Source organism: Zeus faber (assembly GCF_960531495.2).
Source record: "Zeus faber genome assembly, chromosome: 17".
Lineage (NCBI taxonomy): Eukaryota > Metazoa > Chordata > Actinopteri > Zeiformes > Zeidae > Zeus > Zeus faber.
Window position 1 is genome coordinate 4,253,309 of NC_137204.1, and position 19,618 is coordinate 4,272,926.

The 19,618-nt window shown below is 40.2% G+C and overlaps 2 protein-coding genes across 3 annotated transcripts in view; both read right to left on the reverse strand.

Moving 5' to 3' along the window:
• Positions 1-3,472: 3,472 nt before the first annotated feature.
• hmgcs1 (3-hydroxy-3-methylglutaryl-CoA synthase 1 (soluble)) lies at positions 3,473-14,644 on the reverse strand. 2 transcript variants are annotated; one of them, XM_080017833.1, is made up of 10 exons: positions 14,591-14,644; positions 12,364-12,821; positions 10,181-10,306; positions 9,708-9,872; positions 8,477-8,645; positions 8,084-8,254; positions 7,815-7,921; positions 7,187-7,312; positions 5,826-5,989; positions 3,473-5,402 (listed from the first exon to the last, which is right to left on the reverse strand). In XM_080017833.1, the coding sequence occupies exons 2-10, from the start codon at positions 12,809-12,811 to the stop codon at positions 5,313-5,315; spliced, it is 1,566 nt and encodes a 521-aa protein (XP_079873959.1). In that variant the 5' UTR covers positions 12,812-12,821; positions 14,591-14,644; the 3' UTR covers positions 3,473-5,312. The 2 variants fall into 2 exon arrangements, with proteins under 2 accessions (XP_079873959.1, XP_079873958.1); XM_080017832.1 differs by lacking the exon at positions 14,591-14,644 and adding an exon at positions 14,042-14,159.
• Positions 14,645-16,920: 2,276 nt separating this feature from the next.
• The window catches only part of il6st (interleukin 6 cytokine family signal transduce), a 42,118-nt gene continuing 39,420 nt past the window's right edge, over positions 16,921-19,618 (reverse strand). Inside the window, exon 16 of the mRNA XM_080017831.1 lies at positions 16,921-18,778. Within this exon, the coding sequence (XP_079873957.1) occupies positions 18,170-18,778 (609 nt within the window). The 3' untranslated portion in view covers positions 16,921-18,169. The remainder of the gene's footprint in view (positions 18,779-19,618) is intronic.

The window sequence follows — 19,618 nt, forward strand, 5'->3', positions numbered from 1 at the left end:
GAGGACCTTTTAATGGTTTTTTATGAAGTTTTTAAAGATAAGTTATTGCCAGTCAGCTGCAGGAGGGCAGTCATCACTCTCCTACCCAAGAAAGGAGACCTGCAGGAGATCAAGAACTGGCGTCCTGTGTCCCTTCCGTGCACGGACTATAAAATCCTGTCGAGGGCGCTGGCCAACAGGCTGAGGGAGGTGATGGACCTGGTAGGTCTATTCTGGACAATGTGTCCTTAATTCGGGATATTTTGGACGTCTCTAGTTCTTTGGGCATTGAAACTGGGCTCATTTCGCTAGACCAGGAAAAGGCTTTGACCGGGTTGAGCATCCTTACCTCTGGAAAACTCTGGAGGTTTTTGGCCTCAGCCCTGGTCTGATAGCCATGATCCAGGTTTTGTACCAGGACATTGAGAGTGTACTGAAGATTAATGGAGGGCTGAGCGGCCCTTTTAGAGTGTGTAGGGGGGTGAGACAGGGCAGCTCCCTCTCAGGGATGTTGTACTCTCTGGCCATAGAATCACTGCTGTGTCAATTAAGGACTAACATTGAGGGCCTGTTTTTAAACGGTCTTGAGAGAAGCCACATTTTATCAGCCTACGCAGACGACGTCATTGTTTTAATAAAGAAACAGGACAGAATCAGCAAACTGGAGGGGATCGTCAGGGACTTTGGGCTGCTATCAGCAGCGAAAGTCAACTGGGGCAAAAGCGAAGCGCTGGCTGTGGGCGGATGGAGGGGGGGACTTTTAAAACTGCCAGGAGGCTTACAGTGGTGAAGGGATGGTTTTAAGTATTTAGGAGTGTTTTTAGGGAGTGAAAGCATGGTGGGGAAGAATTGGGAAGGACTGCTAGGAAAGATACAGGGCAAGCTAAGAAAATGGAGGTGGGCACTGCTACAGCTGTCCTACAGGGGCAGGACGCCCATCATTAACAACCTGGTGGCCTCACAGCTGTGGCACAGAGTGGCACTTCCACTGGGTCAGGAAGGAAAGGGTCTTTCTGCCTAAAGAGGAAGGGGGGCACAGTGTGGTGGACATCAGAAGCAGGGTGGCAACTTTTAGGTTACAGTTTTTACAGAGGTTTTTAACGGGGTACTTTAACGTTTGGAAGGACGTGGCGGGCTTGGTCTTAAAGAGGACTGGGAGGATGGGACTTGACAGCTCGTTGTTTTTAATTGACACGAGTGTTTTAAACACGTCACGCTTACCCCGTTTTTAATCAGGAGCTTTTTAAAGCATGGGGTTTTTTTAAGAAAAGGAAAAGGGAGGCCGCAGATTCCCTCCACTGCCTCCTGGAGGAGCCGGTGATCGGAGGAGCCAGGCTGGATGTGCAGGACGGGGCCACTCCAGGACTGAGGAGTATCCTGAGGGAGGCGGGGGTCCTGACCCTGAGGCAGGTGGTGGCGGCGGCGGGGAGCAGCCTTCAGGACGGCGAGGCCATGAATCATAGTCTGATTCACAATGATTTTTTTTTGTTTTCTCAATACAGTTGTGTAATGGCTTCACACAGGACTTTTTACCTCAGCACAACTTGGGTTATTTTCCACAGTGTGTTGTCAGAGTATAGTGCTGAGAACCTTGTTTGGTCTTTTACTTTCCCTTAGTCAAGTTGGGGAAGAGAGGTTTGGCCAATCTGAGGTGAATAAGACCTCTGTCTGGGTTTGTTTTTTCATGGCACAAGTATTTTTATGTGTTTTGCAATTCGACAGGGCACATTTTCTGATTTTGGTTTTGCTCCATTCGGAACAAAACAGAGGAGTGTGATAGATAATATAATAATTCATACTTGTGATAGGAAATGTAACAATTGATACTTATGCTCCATAGCAATGTCAGCTTGTATGATATTACAAAACGGATGTTCTGGGCGGGTTTGAGCAGTCTGCCAGAGAGAGACGGCTATGCCGCTTTGACGTGTATGCAGTATTGTTTTTTTCTCCTATTTTGCAAGATAAATTTTCATTGACAAAGCTTGTCTGTTTCTGATAGCAAAGATTTATCTCACCAACCACGCATCGAAAATTATTCGACACTGGCAACTCTGGACATGGGCTTGGAAAGGTTTTACACTTAACTTGCTGCAGGATATGACCCTTGATTCGCCAACATGAATCTTGTTATAACTGGCACTGTCTAACATCATGAGCTACAAGTTTTTCCTCCGATTTTATTTTGTAGCGAGTAACAAAGGTGTTCAGGGGAAATGTATTGGAGTAAAAGTATACTTTTTTGAGGCTAAATGTAGCGAAGTAAAATAAAATGTATACAGAAATATAACTCAATAAATAACTCAAGTAAAGTACAGATGCTCCCAAAAAATACTTGAGTGTAGTAACAAGTAAAGTATTTTTACTTTGTTACTTTATACCACCGGTTGTGACACATTAAATACAACTTGCTCAATATTTAATACTTTTTAGCGTTAAAGATGCCATTCTCTGAGCCGTAGTCCACAGTAGAGTGAGATGATGGCCAAGGACTTGTCAACAAGTATAACTTGAGTACTATGTGGAATTAACTAACTTTTAAGATATACAATCACTGAGCACTTTATTACGAACACCTGTACACCAACTTATTTCTGCAATTATGTAAACAGTCAATCGTGTGGCAGCAGTGCAATGCATAACATCACACAGATACGGGTCAGCAGCTTTAGTTAATGCTCACATCAACCATCAGAATGGGGAAAAAATGTTAGCTCAAGCGTTTTCAACCATGGCATGATTGTTGGTGCCAAACAGGCTGGTTTGAGTATTTCTGTAACTGATGATCTCCTGTGTTATTCTCACACAAGTCTCTTAAGAGTTTACTCAGAATGGTGCGAAAAGCAAAAAACATCCAGTGACCGGCAGTTCTGCAGACGGAAACGCGTTGGTGATGAGCAAGGTCAACGGAGAATGGCCAGACTGGGTTGAGCTGACAGAAAGGCTATGGTTAGCAATAGTCATAGCAAACTGGTTTCATGACCGTGACAAAGAGTTCAATGTTCTTCAGTGGCCTTCCCACTGAGCAGTTCTGAATAGAATAATTTAAGTTCTGAATAATTTGGGATGTGATTGAACAGGAGATTTGCAGCATGAATGTGCAGCTGACAAATCTGCAGGAATTGGGTGACGTAATCATGTCAACATGGACCAGAATCTCAAAGGAATGTTTCCAGTATTTTGTGAAATCCATGCCAAGAAGAACTGAGGATTTTTTGAGAGCAAAGGAAAGCCCTACCCAGTAATAGTATAGTATTCCTATGAAAGTGCTAAATGAGAGTATATCAACTGGACTAGAATTGCCTATAGATCTATCCTACTCTGAAAAACAAGTGATTCTGGGTATCTGGAACAATCTGCTATTCGAAGAAATATCGAAGTGACTCTGAGTCTTAACAAATGTTCTCCCGTAATATTTCCCTATTAATTTTTCTCAATAACATTATTATTTTTTTTGGTGTAAATAACTAAAACCCACAAATAATTTTCTTGAGTTCTTCTCTTTATTCATCATTTAAAATAGTCTCTCCAACAAATTCTCGAAAAAAAACCCCCAAAAAAAACAAACCATTGCTCATCCGACACGATCCATTTGTATCTACAATAGTATAAATAATATCACAGATAGCACTGTACAATACCATCAAAATTGGTAAAAAATAAATCACGTCATCTCAGAGAAATGTTAAGCATGAGCCGTTTATAGATATGTAAAACTCCAGAGTTCCAAACACGGATTCTGTTGGTAGAATAAAGGAATAATAAAGGAAAAATAATAAACCGTCCACAGAGAGAGAGAGAGAGAGAGAGAGAGAGAGAGAGAGAGAGAGAGAGAGAGAGAGAGAGAGAGAGAGAGAGAATTGTAATATTGTTATGGAGAGAAACTAACCTTACTGAAAATTTACTATTTGTTTTATGGGCTGATGAATTTGCATTCTCCTGGTCAGGATTTTCCGGTCAAACCAAAGCGGTAAGCCACTTAAGCTAGTTACCAGGCGATGCCTTTGGTAAAGTGCATTTGACAACTTAATAGATTTTTGCTGGATGGTGAAAATTCTGACAATTCTGCCAATTTGACGTTTCGTGGATCATACTGGAGTTTAAAGTGGAAAATCCACAAGATTGTCTGTTTAAGACGGATTACACTACAAGTCCCAGAATTCCATTCGAAACGGCAACATTTATTTCTCAAAATCGTGGTTTAACCCTTGTCTTCGCTCTTAAACGGTCAATTTAAATTGTTTTGGAGTTTTTCTTTTTCTTGGAAAACTCACTGAGGATGGTGGGGATATTTGTTTTCATCAGAGTGTGCCATTCTTTATTGTGAATGTTCAACCATATTGGCAGTTTGCTGACCACAACTACATCTTTCACTTCTCGTGTGTGACAGATAAGGGCGTTCTTGCCATGAAAAATGGACCCTCAACAACAAAATAGTCTTACGGATTACCATTTTAAATAAAATCACTATGAATTGATTTTTCATGTATTCAATTAAATTTTGTTTCTGTTGAACAAACATTTCAGTCTTTTCTTAAACAATGTTCTACTGTGGTTAACAATCAAATCAAAGTACTCTTTAGCCAAGGGTCAGCCTGAAAACACCTCACTCCTTTGTTACAGCTACGCAACTACATAAATGACTCGACTCATAATTCTAATACCCTATGTTATTTGTAAAGCCTGTTGATGTTTTAAAGTTAACAAAATGTGAACATGTCTGCCCAAGAAAACTTTCCAGATGCAGCCGTTTTCCAACTTAATTTTATATTTATCATGTTGGTGACTTGGCAAAGCATAAGATGTAGTTTAAGCTACAATTGTCAGTATTCAACAGTGTAGTGTCCTAGTTAGTACATAATGTTCAGGAGTAGAATACAGTAAAAATTTGCCTTTTGGCCAAGCTTTCTATCGACATCTCGGCTACCTCTCCCCTGTTATCGTATTCTGGCTGATCCCATTAGAAACTACACAATATACTGCTGAGTTTAAAAAAAGAAAAGAAAAAAATGTAACTGTAGGAATCTGAATCCGAAAACAGTTGCAAACAAAGAACGTTAAGAGAATTTGTAAAGAAAAAAATAAATGAACTCCAGAGGTCACTAACAAATTCCAAGTTTCTTTCGTACTGCAGTCCTTGCAGAAAAAAGCCCTTATGCGTACTCTCCGCTGATAAAAACATTTCTTACACTGTGCATGGCTAAGTAGAAGGTAAATAAGACGGCTGAGAGAGATTGCGAGTAAGTTTACAGGGTTTCTAGTTATTAATAAACAATGTTGGAGTTGATCGACCTTTCAATTCAGCGAGACTGGATACCTCACAGAGGTCAAACTTAGTGGTCTCCATTGCTGACAGCATCAGCTTCGGCGCCAGTTGTGGTGGCAGGAATGCGGGCCATTTTCCTAGCGGGGCTGGGGATCGGCTGGGAGAAGAAAAAGTAAGAGAAGGATGCTCAATATGGAACTAGAACAACGCTACTGTAGATCAGGGGTCACGTCACATAACTTCAACATTGTTAGCATTTGAGATGTTAGCATATTGTTAGCATTTGATATGTTGACGTGTGTTTATGTTCACATTTTGTTTGATTTATTGTTCCATTGTGAAGCATTTTGGGAGTTTGAGTATTTAAAAATAATAATAGTAACAATAATGCCTAATGTAATTTACTAATATAATAGTAAATATATATATAAAATAGTATAATAATATATATAGCAAATATAATTTCTTCATCTACTTTATTAACAACTTTGTCAAATCCTAAATATAGTAAGTATATTATAATACTTTATAATAATTATATACTTATATAATATATAAGTATATTAAGATAATGTCACACCTCGGTAGCTGTACATGTGGTAGATTGTAGTAGTCTGCCCTGCAGGTGGGGGTCCACATCGACAGCACGTCTGGCGTACTCCCTGCGGTGGTTCTCATCAACTCTCGTCAGGTACCAGGTCCCTGGGAACAGGTCCTCCACTGAACCCTTGGGAACATAACTCGCTACGCAGGACCCACAGAGGAAGGAAGAGGAAATGAGATCTCTGGTGTGATCGAAGGAGATTTTAACTGGGTCCCCAATCAAATTGCAGAAGTTCTTCCTCAGTCGTGTACAAATAATATTTCAATCCAACCCAACTAGCCCACTCATGTAGGTGTAGGGAATATTAAGGAAGCTATTACTAAATGTAGTTAAATAAGCTACCAATTAATCAACACTGAACATATTTAAGCTACAGCATAGCTACCGCTGACAGATGAGTAGTTAATTATCTACTTATATCTAAAATAAATAAATACAGTCTTCCATAACAAGGATTAAAAAATTAGGGCGTGTTTGTTTATCCTTAAGCCATGTTTCCACTGTCAGTGAAACTGCTCAAAAAACTGCAAATTGAATGCAGAACTAATCATTTACACACAAATTGGTTTAAAGATGAGGCCCATTATCATTTAAAAAAAAAAAAAAAAAAAAAAAAAAAGTGGGATCCAAGATGGTTTGATTGTTGTATATATGTTTATACGGAGAAAACTGAGAAAAATCTGCTCAAAAACTGTACTCAAAAATATTTATTGTTAGCTAAATTGCATTATATAAGGCTCAACTTTTTGTGTTATATGTTGCTAAAAGAAGATGGACCATGTCTGTCAACTGTGAATATTGTTAACTATTACATCTAAGACGATGGAGTAGCTAACTAATAGTTAATTAATATTAACCTTGGGTATGATATATGCTGGCTATGCTCTTAAAATATGCATTGAAAATTGCAGTTATACAAAAATAAAAAAGGTTTCAATGTGAAATTGGTTTAAATATATAAAAAACTAAAGGAACAATGGAGTAGCTAACAAACACTGAATAAGTACCTTAGATCAGGGTATGTAGTTCAGAAATTTAAAAGGCATATGTTTTAGTTTGCAGTTTTGCTAAAAAAAGTTTGGAAAATATTCTGTTGAGGTTCAATGTGAAATGTGTCTAATTATACAAAATCGTAAGGGAACAATAACAGCTAACAAATAAAACACACAATAATGACAAATGACAAAATTCTAACTGTGATATAAGACAAGCCCACAATCTAGATAGATGGGTCTAAAAGCTCAGCAGGACTTGCGGAAAAGGGTTTTCAAAAGGTAAGTAAAATAAATCAAGATATGTAACACATTTGGTTTGGTTTTTACATATTCCTGCCTTACCCAAGTGGTGAGTCTCCTGTCTCAGCTTCATGTTTTCACTGAAGACAGCAGGAGACACCTTGTTCCTGGAGTCCAGTCGGACCTGGAGATCTTGGAGGCTGGACACTAGACTGTCCAGTCCAGACCCTACGGAGCAGCCAATAAAAATTTCAGTGCAAATATTTGGAGAAATCAAATTTCAATACCTTTTGGCTATATTTAAATGGTTCCCTCTAGTGGTACTACTATTAACCATTTATTGGCCACCAAAATACTTAAGACATTAACAACTTTGAGTCTCTACAGTGGATCAAGTTAGCATTAAGGGTCTCAGCATTTGAAATGCTGCATTGATTTGCCTTATCTGATCCAGATCAAGATCTACAAAAGACCTAGGGAAAGGGTATAAAAAAAAAAAAGGTATCCAGGCCTTTATTACTCGAATAATGTACTGGTCTGTAATGTCAATGTTAATGTTAGATGCCTCCAAAACAACAATACTAATCTCTGACTTCCTTTTATAATATGAACCGGTCTACTAATTATACCAAAAATAAAGGCTTCACACGGTGAAGTGGCCTTTGGTTATAATGGTACCAATTGTTGGAGCAATACTTTTAAATTCAGGCAGAAAATGTTTGACACGCACCAGGTGTGTCATCCTGCGTTACGGTGATAGAGTAGAGCGTTGCAGCGAATCCTGAACCGTAGGAGAACACCCCGATCCTCTGACCCATGAGCTGCTGAGGGGTATTTCTGCACAATGACAGGAACTAGTGACCGATGGGTTATTCTCACAACACAGTAACAGGGTTCAGAACGGAAAGCTATTTAAAATGACCCAAAACTATTTTAGATATTGTTAAAAGACAGGTAACATTGGTTCTAGTTGTGAAATGTGGGTTGACCCTCACGTACAGTGCGATAATTGAGGCCAAGCAGCCGTAGACGGACGGGGTGTACATGTTTCCGTTCTGGTTGGACACCAACAAGGAATGCTTAGTTTTCTGGTCAAACATTTCAGCACTGGCCTTCATGAACGCCTTTTCCACGTCGCGGTCGAAGTACGTCTCCTCGGGCCTCACCTGTCTTGATGTGTATGGGAAAAAAATAATAATCAAAAAAATATATTATAATAATAGACAAAAACGCGCGGGCGTGCGCGCGCACACACGCGCACGCGCACGCGCACACACGCACACACACACACACACACACACACACACACACACACACACACACACACACACACACACACAAACACAAACACACACACACACAATAAATGTGAAATTCCAAACATCACACTACCTAAAGGCTTCTAGGCCAGCAAACGTTCCTGTCTCAGTGTCAGGGTCTGGGTGGACCAGGAAGTCGTTGAGCACCAGCCTTGCCAGTGACTTCTGGACCAACTTGCAGTAGGGAGAGTGGAATACGATGTAGCCAAAGTCGTCAAGGGTGAAGCGCTTCTCCACGCCGACTGTCGAGTGGAACGGTTGAAAATGTAACTAAGTACCTGCAACTACCGTAACGACATTTTAAAAATAGAAACCCTGCGTCAGAAATGTGTGTGTACTATGTCTACTACATGTTTGTACTGTTGGCCAGAGAATTTTAGTATTGTAGTAAAAGTTAAAAAAATAAATAAAAATAAAAAATAAAAATAAAATACGGCTCGTCAGACATACTATATCGTCATATACCGGCGACACCAAAATTGTCTTGCCCTCACAATGCATTGTGGCATTCGCCAGTAGTGTTTGTGCAGTGTTTGCCAACTGATACAACTAATGCATACTATTTTATACATACTATTGTTTTCGACATAATAAACACAAATTTGGCATACTAAACACTATAATAGTATGTAATTTCTGAAATAGCAAAAGACAAAGAAGATGGAAAAGTGGAGAATAAAACTACAGAAAAGTTATAAAATGGGAAATGAGGAACAAGTTGCAAACACGACCCCTATTTTTCTAGACTAATTTTTGGAAAAATACTTTCTGAAGACCAAATCTTGTTTTTATAAAGAAAATCATTTTATTTGAAATTAATGATAACGCAGTATGCAGTCGTACAGAGTGTGCGAAGATTAATGAAACTAATGCGGAACCAAATTTCACAAGCGCGAGTTACACCCTGAAGCTGTTAGCAACATGCTAAGCTTAGCTCAAGCCACATTATGGCAAAAGGCAAATGAGTCTAACACACAGGAGCTAGCTAGAGCGCTCACCTTCTATTTTTAAATCAACCGTGTGGGAAAATTTGGGGTTTCCTGTTAACTATGACAGCAATGGAGAGAAAGTGGTGGATCGGGCGAGTGTGGTGAGTCGGCATTGTTCGACAGTTGTAAGATGCGGAAACAGATTGAAACACTCCTCCTAATGCACACGTTTTATTTTTTATTATTCTACTATATATTGATATTTAGTCTAGACACTGAATATAAGAAGTGTTATATTCAGGTCAATATAGTATTTTTATGCAGTTAAATGAATATCTTTAATGTAACAGTTAACATACTGAAAAGTACCCCTACCTCTTTGCCACTGGGCGTGGATCTTGTTGCGGTAGACAGTGTAACAGCGGTCCAAGGCACTCAAGTAGCACTCAATAGAGAGCTTACCATCGACCACTGGGTACTCGGACACCATGTCTGGTTTGTAAAAGTCATACGCATGCTTCATGTGTGTTCCTCGGAGACCTGCATGAGACAAAAGGCCACCACTGATATTTTAGTCTCAATCCCATGAAACCAGCCAACAAAGCAATAATCGCAGAATGTGACTTAATGCCATCAAAGCAGCTAGCTCATTAAGTTAAATATTACTACCTTTCAATCATGATGTCAAACCAATGCAACAACATCACCGGGTTGTTAGCAATTTGTTACCCTGAATCAAATCACTTTTTATATTCATGCGGTGGTTGACTGACAAAAATATAGCCTTGTGGCACATTAATAAAAAAACAAAACAAGAAAAAACAAGACAGGAAAATGGACGTACTGACCTCGATCGAGGGCTAGAGGAGCGTTGGGGCCAATGAGCATAGCCACCGCCCCAGCACCCCCTGTAGGCCGAGCGCTGCCTGTGGCATAAACTGCGATATCACCCGCTACCACCAGTGCGTAGCGACCTATCAGATAGGTGAAATAAGGGTTAAGCGAAATCAGCAATAGCAAATCAATTCAGAATATGGGTCTCATCTCTTTTAACGGTTTTCAACCTAAAATATGTATGCATTGAGGAAGATGAGTTCCATGAAGATGCCAGAGGCGGGCCTGATAGTGGTTAACGGGAAGAGGGTTGGGGATGGCATGGCCAGTACCTGATGCTCCTTGAGAAAAGAAGATTAAAAGTGGAGCTACTATCAAAAATTGACAATAGGATAGGAATTCAATCCACCAAAGCCAGAAACTACCGCAAACAACTCAGAGAATTTTGAAATGCCATGGAATAATTCAAACACTAAAACCACTGCACAAGAAGCTTGGATATTTTCAGACACAGTGACCACCTTACAACACAAGATTTCCCAATTGAAGACAGTATGTGACCTAATTAGAACAAAAGAACAGAGATTTGGAGGCTAGAACCCGCCAGTGCAACTTGAGCATTAGTGTCAAAAAGAGAATGGGAAGCATGTCACCTATTTTTGTATTCCAATGCTGTATAATTTCCTTGGGCTAGATGAAGCTACCCTGCTCCGACACTCCTCTCACACCTTTGTCAAGTTTGCCGACAACACAGTGGTGGTGGGCCTGATCATGTTAAGAAGGACTACCTGGAAGAAAGAGGTGGACGATCTGGCATTAAAATGTCTTGTGTGAACCAATCAAAAGTAGACAGCACTAAGTCCAGGTGTGAACACACCTAATAAGCATTGGACTACAGGGTTATTTAAGATATTTCACGTCAACAACCTGGCAGCGGCTCTATCGCCAAAGGCAGCCGAGGAAGTTTAACGTTTCTTCGCAGATCTGCAATATACTTTCACTCTGGTGCCATCAAAAGCATTCTTTTAGGGTGCCACACCACCAGGAAATTGAATCCCTCCTCTCAAAACCGGAGAAGGCGGTACAGATCGCTGAGCGTAATAACGGGACCACACTCCCCACCTTGCGCGACTTATACATCAAGTGGTGCAGGACCGGGGCTAAGAGGATGATTAAGGAAGTTAGGGTTGTTATTTAGATGTACTCACTTCACTTGTGAATGTTTGACTCAGAAACTAAAATAATAACTGAGGACTGAATTCAAGTCCAAGGCATTTGACATTTTGTGATTCACACTTTGCTTTTCTCTGAAGAGAATTTGGCTAAAAGATTTTGTGAGATTCAAAAGTTTACATTCTTCTGCCTAACTAAGTAATTTAGCGAGAATGAAATGATTCTGATAACTCAGAGCCAACTTACTCCTCAAACACTCATTCATCGTTTGCTGCAAGTCCTCCAACAATCACCATGCATTATACAAACTGAATAAATTATCAGAAAACTCTGAAAATTAAACAGTATTTTTACTGAGTGACATGCGACAAGAACCAAGTCTCCAATATAGAGCTGAACATCTTATCAGAAGTGTGTGACACACAAAAGACTCAGAGAAAAGGCTCAGAGAGAGAGATATCTCTCCTGGATCTCGAATATCTGGAATAAGGATAGAGATAGCTGCATCTCTGTATTTAAACTAATATTACACCTTGCTCTGCCTCTGGTCTTATTAGCAAACAGTTTTTTGTGATCATGAAATTGTTTCAAATGACATGATGATTCAATGATTTTTTTGTTGTATTATTGAACTTGTATGTAATGTAGTTCAAAATTTAAGCATTATGTAATTCATAACGAACAGCTGTCAGCTATTAGTCTTATAACATCATGGAACTTTTATTTTGAAAATAAAAGGTTGGAAAACTCCAGGTTATAATAATGTATAAGTCCGTGTTACATGAAGCCGTTAAAGGTGACATTTGATTATTGGTTAAAACGCATTGTAGTCATAGAGTTATGTGTCAGCAGAATATTCTTGGAAAACAGTTCCACGTATCCACTTGGGAGATGAGGTGTTAATAATTGGCTATTGTTTTCGATCACCTGTTCACCAAATACAACCTATGTCAATCTCAAGTTGTAAGTACATTCAGACAAGATTCAAGATTCAAGAGATAAAGACACATCAATGCCATCTCACCGTCCCATGAGCTGGACTCCACCCAGTTGATGGCATTGAAGAGCGCTGCGGTGCCACCATAGCAGGCATTAGTGGTGTCAATGCCCTCCACATCTGTGTTACCAGAATCCTCAAACAGCTGCATGAGGACTGTCTTGACAGACTTTGACTTGTCGATGATGGTCTCGGTGCCGACTTCTAGTCTGCCGATGCTGTCGTACGCCAGGCCATTCCTCTCCATCAGCCGCTGAACAGCGGTCAGGCACAGTGAGTTGATATCCTCCCGGTCGGAGCAGAAGCCCATTCGTGCCTGACCCAGGCCCACAGTGTACTTGCCAGGGGAAACTCCATCAAAGTCCTCCAGCTCAGCCTGGTCCACAAACTGGGAAGGGAAGTACAACTCCATGGCGATGATCCCCACATCTTCCGGCCATTGTGCCGAGCAGCTAGCTGGGACTGATCCAGGCATTCTGTACTGGCTGCAAAGGCAGGCACGAGGATGTGGGAGTTATTTTAGTGAGGTTTTTTAAAATTATGATTGTATGCAAATCTATATTTACAGGCACCTGCGAGAAAAACATCTTTAACGGTTTCCTCCTCTTACTACTACTACTAACTGACAAAGTGTTGATAACTTGCCTTTTTAAGGCTTTATTAGTTGCCCCATTGGACCTAATTTAAGCACAGTGAGGAGCCACAGCAGTAGAGCGTTAGGAAGAGTTAAGAAAAGACTGATTAATATGTGAGCTTCTAATTTGAAAGACATGCACTAGTAAACATAAACAAGTCATGGGTTTTGTGACAGAAACAGACACTCTAGAAACTAGTTGAGCTTGGGTGAAACTGTGTGGGAATGCAGAGTTAGCACACGGGGACTTTCACACGGTCTTATATTTTAACAGTTTTAAACTCTTGAGTTCAATGCACACAGGGACCTCCGAATGGGTGAAACAATGGGTGTCTGACAGGACTGTCAAGTACCTCAAGTGCAAAATGTGTAATCTCATTTCAATGTCATATGTAAAAACATTAGGTCACCTTCTTAATACTCTATTGGCTGTTACGACGTTCCTCTTTGAGATCAAATCATTGACATCAAAATACTACTGGGATTCGGCAGGTCGATTCCTTAAAGGTCAGTTCAAAATTCTGACATCCATGAGAAAGACAGATTTTCTGTTTCATTTTTATTGTTGTTATTCAAAGCTCTTGTCCACATACATACTAATGGATTTTCCACTGAAAAAACAATAACGCCTGGCATTTGGAGAGTTTTTTAATCTTTCCACTTCAGTTGGTAGCTTGTATAAAGAGCACATGATTTAATGTCTCTGAAAACGTTGCAATTAAAAGCCTATTTGTCACTGGTGTAAGCCAACAAGGAAATTCCACCACGCCTCCAGTTTAACTTTTGCCAGCAAATATGGTTTATCTTAAAATGAAGAGAATAAATCAATTGACGGTTCCAATAAACCTCACAAAGCAAAAGCAGCCTTTAGATCCCTGTTTTAAGACTGTGGGTTAAGCGCCGCACAATTAACCAACAGATAATCGGGTTACATTTAGTTAACCTGGTTTTAAACCCACTGAGCTAGCTTGAAGTGGAAAAAAAACAAACAAAAAAAAAACTATTTGCTATCTTCAACACCTCGAACAAACAAGTTAGTAAAAAAGTCGGTTTGCAATGTCTGCACGGTACCTTGCACACATTCAAGTGTTTCTATTCGGGTTCAAATCCGCAACTGTAGTTTTGTAGAATCAATTAATCTTTAATTCTGTTTTTTTGTTTTAAAAGACAAGCTGCAGTTCAATGTCAGGCTTCACTGTGGTGATCCAGGATCGATGCCCGTCGGGTAGTAGTTTGTTTCTACCCGGACGAAAAGGACCGACTCCGACGGACCACGTCCGGTCCAAGTAGATATGCGAAATGCGGGATCAATTTCTAAAACAATATGTGTCATATTACGGCACAGGGTGCGCTTACTTCGGTAAGTGTTCGAATCCAATTTAACCGTTATTCTTTGTTTTGTGTGATATTAACGGAGAAGCTTTTCTAGGAAAAATAAAATGTCTACAGTCATCGTGTTTACGTGAGGAAAGTGACCCCCCCCCCCACTTCCTGCATCTTTAAATAAAATCTAAAACAACTCTAAAAATAATACCCGTATACACATTTCTGTAACAATCCAGGAACAGTCATATTATTCAGAAAGAAAACAGACATAAAAGGTCTTGCAGCCATACTAACCGTGGAAAAGTTGTGACAGTCGCAGATGTTGACTTGTTCGTCGGTCTTGTCGGTATAAACTTGACAACAACAGCACCCGCGACGTCTATATATATATATATGTATATATATATATATTTATATATATATATATATATATATATATATATATATATAAATATATATATATAAAAATATAAAGATTGTACAGTAGATCGACGTCGGGAACGCCTTAATTTACAATAGCCGACTTCTCGTCCAATCAGAGCTGATATCCTCCTAGTTTTAAAGCCAATCGTTGCCACGGTAAAAGGGACCACGCGCCGGAGCCGCGCCGGACGCTCCAATGCCGTGAAAGCGACGGTGTATGGGGAGAGACCGCAAACCAATCACAGTATAGATTCCATTCCATGCGAGGTCGCGAGACGGCGGTGGCGTAATGCGCATGCGTGTACTTACAACTCCCGGAAACCTAACTTCATTGTAGGAGGTGGTTACCGCAGCTTTCTTAATGCACATTTGTTTGAAGGATAAAGTCACCATGCGAGTTTGAAGGAAGAAAATGTTATTACTTATTATATAAAAAAAGTGTGTGTACAGTTACATTCATTTACTTGTGTTAACAAATTCATCTTCATAAATCAACTCCGCTCTGTCTTTCGATTTTTCTGCCTAGTTGAAATTGATACGAATTTCAAAGCAATTACTGGTCAGTTTTAAAATGTACACAGAATTCTTCTTATTCTTCTTCTTCATATTTGTTTATATTTGTTTTTTTTTTTTTCCTAGTGTGGCGAGCTTGATATGCTTGAATACTTTGCAAATATTGTTCTCCGCCTAATCGATCCCTAACATACTACGATGAAACTAACCCGACTAGAATTGAAGCCCAAAACTGGGCTACTGGCAGCCTCAGAAATAAAAGACAGAAAAATAAAAAGATAGTCATGGCAGGGTCTTGATCACTCTATTCCAGGACAAGTTCCCAAACAGATTCTGGTTATGATTCAAACACTACTGATGGTAAAAGGGAATGGACAGACGACTACGACAGAATATTGTAAGTTATTACCACAAGGCTTAACAGGGTCCCAGCTCAAGCGCAAAATGTACACTTTACACAAAAGGACTCATTGTGCAAGATTGCAAGGACTTACAGAGCATTTATTTCTGATTGGCTGCTGTGCATGTAACCTTGTTGTTCCATAACACTTTGTTTACAGAGCATTTATTTCTGATTGGCTGCTGTGCATGTAACCTTGTTGTTCCATAACACTTTGTTTACATAGCATTTATTTCTGATTGGCTGCTGTGTGTTACATTGTTCCATAACACTTTGTTTACATAGTATTTATTTCTGATTGGATGCTGTGCATGTTACTTTGTTGTTCCGTAACACTTTATTCTAACATAGTAGTTATTTCTGAGTGGATTGAGAGTTACATTGGGAGAAGGATGCTGAGGATGGAGCTGCCAGGCAAGAGGAAAAGAGGAAGGCCAAAGAGAAGGTTAATGGATGTGGTGAGGGAGCACATGCAGGCGGTTGGTGTAAGGGAGGAAGATGCGCAGAACAGAAGGTACCAGAGGCAGATGATCTGCTGTGGCGACCCCTAAGCAGGCTAAAAAAAAAAAGAGGATTTATTTCTGATTGGATGCTGTGTGTGTTCCTTTTCTTGGTATGTAATACTTCACAGTAACACAGCATAGCTCATTTGTTTTGTTTCTTTTTGAAGATAGAGATTTGGCAGTCCAATTGTGTCACAGTTGTATTAGTTATTTTCTCCGTTTTGGTGGATTAAACAGAAGCACTGGATCCTGACTCTTTCAGTAGGTTTTGTTTGCATAAACTCATGTTTTACCTTTAACTTGGTTTGGTGTCCATAATATGTGACGAGCCTCAAGGTTTGAGCCAAAGATTTATTGTTGGCCGGGACAGATATTCATTTTACAATATAAAGAGTAATTGTTGAACTCTAGTGTATCTCCATTTCAGAAAGTTGTTTTTTGCTGCCTAGATGCAGCTGTCAGGGACTGGCCACCATTTCAACTGGTTCAACCGGCAGGGGACACAGCTACCGGAGACCGGTTGAACCAGTGCGCCCCTCCTCCTCCTGCAGATGGCACCAACACCACACTTCACTACCACACAAACAATTCTTTTTTTTTTTTCCCCCAATTTCAGCTTGACCCTTAGCTCAGAGACCCACATTAGCTCATAGACAAAATGGACTGACCATTGTTTAAATGGTAACATTGATCTTATCTAGCCATTTAGTAGGCTATAGATAGCTCGTCATTTGATGTCATGGAGTAAAATCCTGGACGTATTTAGCACATAGAAACTGATTAAATGGAATGCGCATGTTTTCAGATTTTATTCATGTAGCATTCCTTCCACATTCGATATTCAATATCTCACATTAAAACGGCATTTAGGATAGTGTTTCGACTGCCCTCTAAACCAATCAGGTCATGCAAAAACCACACCTTGCCAAAACAATAAACCTTTGGATGGCATGGTGGTGTATAACGCACTTTCCTGATTTGCATAATTTCAAGAAAGTTAAACATTTTTATTGGTTCTGTTGTTTCATGACGCAAAAGCAATAAAAAAAAATCTATAAAAGAAAAAAACATTTTGCCTTTTCAAATGTAGACAGACGTGACATAATTGACATTTGTATATTAAAATATATTTGTAAATTAAAACAATGCTTGACATAATTTTTTATTTGAAAAAGTTAAGTTTAAATAACTCAAACTTTGTCCAACAATTTTTGGAAATGGGATGCATGACAAAGTTAAGTGCCAAACTTAAATATACTGATTACATTAACGTGTAGCACACATACCAAATTACTATAAACCAAGGTCAGAATTTAATGAGGATTCAGCGCAACAAATGTCCCCCAATACAAAAATGCCCTAAAAATGTTAAATGTCAGGTGAAAAAAGGTCCCTGTAATGAATGTATTCCAGCAGATGTGTGTAAAAACGTATTGTAAGTTGTATACTTGCTTTAATGTTGATTTTGTGGAAAACAGTCATGATTAATGATTGTTATTTTGTTGTAAATCCTCCACCTCAACCTTTAGGGGTTCCCATGTTCATGTTTGCTGTTATGAACGCAAACATTAGCAAGTAATGTTCTTCACTGGTTGCCGTGGCGTTACATTTTCCGTTAAGGGAAACTGGCTGGAGATGACCTTTAAAAAGTTTTTGATGGCGTTAGATGAATTCATGAATAGCAGTTTACTGTATATTAAAAAATAAAAAAAAATTAAAAAAAAGTCTTTGAGTGTCAAAAATACTGCTGAAAATCAAATTCGGGGATAAACATTTGCCATTGAGACTTATGAATGGTGTACTATTAAGTGTAGCGTCAAAACAGCATTTGTATCAAGGCTAAAAAAACGTAACTATACGTGAAGCATTACGTTAGCACATTCAAGGATTTACTGTTTAGCTGAAAAGTCAGAAAGAATTTATTTTGGAATACATTTAAAATATTTGAAGATAGTTTTCTCTGCGTCTCTCTATCGACGAAAGGCACAAAGGGTTCCTGGCGCACAGCGTGGTATTCCCATTCTTCATTGTTCCTCACTGGGTTCTATAGCCGGCCAGCTGAGGCATATAGTTGGAAGTCCGCGTTGTCCCCTCCATGGACAGTATTCTGGACTCTGTAGATGCCCACTGCTGTTGCACTTCCTCCAGGGGCCAAAACCCAAGGGACTCAGAATCCCACTGCTCCTCCATCTCTAGCTGCGTGCTCTCAGCAGAGTTGGATATCTTGTTAGGACAGGGGTCATGGGAAATGTGGCGGTGTTGTTCAGTTCCCAGCATGTCTCCGTTGTTCTCGGAGTCCAGCAGGGGCTGGGTGGACTCGGACCGACCAAGGGCAGGTTGCTGGGAGTGCAAGCTCGGGTTTTGGCCCTTGTAGCCATGGGAGGCCACCACTGACGAGTACTGGACCGTGCTGGCTGTGGTCTCGCCGAGGTCACCATTTTCATCGCTGTCAGACATGCTTTGGCACTGTGACGACAGGCAAGAGGAGCCGCCGCCGATGCTGCTGCTTTGCTCCTCTGAAAGGCATTTGTCCTTCTTCAGTGGCAGACAGTTTCTGTCCTCCTCAAAGGACGACTTCCCATTGAACACGTCCACCTCAACGCCGCTAATGTTGGTGAGGATGTTTTCTTGAGGTGTGTCCACCTGAGAAGGAGAGATGTGAGTTGTTGGGGAAACTGGTTAAAAGGATAGGGTTGCCATTTTTGAAATGTTGGTTCACATAATTTACAACTCATTCATAGTTTAATAGCACAACCTCATTGAATACTTGACTGTCTATTGTGGTAAATGTTTAAGCCTCAAAAAAGCATATTAAATATCCTTTTCGTAAACTTACCGGTAGTCAGACAAACTTTATATTAAAATGTTTGTAAACTGCATTTTATCAGGGTTTGCTTGCTTCATCAGCTTTTTCACTCCTACAAATCATCTATTTTGGCCACATTTGTGTTGGTGTAAGACTATAAAACAGGAAGTTGCGCCTGTTCACAATGCTGTGCTATTCACATGAAAAGCTCCTTTTTAATAAATGATGTAGCGATAGGCGAAGCTGTCACACTGGCACCTGAACAGGGACTCTCCGTCATCGGGAAGGGACACAGAAGGGCTGCCAAAGACGCCTTGGAGCCACCAGTAGATCAACAGGCCCCAACACCAACCCTCTCCTGACTAGCAGCAGCAGCACCCAGGGGGTCTGGTTGAGGACCGGGGGAGAAGCAGCCGCAGCAACCACCACAGGGAACCGCTGGCAGCTAGCTTCTCCGCCCAGCAGCCACCGCTGGGACCATCCATCCGCCACTGCGCTACTTTATTTTAGTCCTCAGATATTATTTTCAGAGTTATTTAACGGATTTGTTTCCCATTAGGAGGCCATAACAATAATCACAGTTCTATGTGTTTCTGCTGTTTTTAGTGCTCAACAAGATAGTGGTGTGCCGTAGGGTTGGGCATTGTTTCTATTTTCATATCATCCATTTGCAGCTA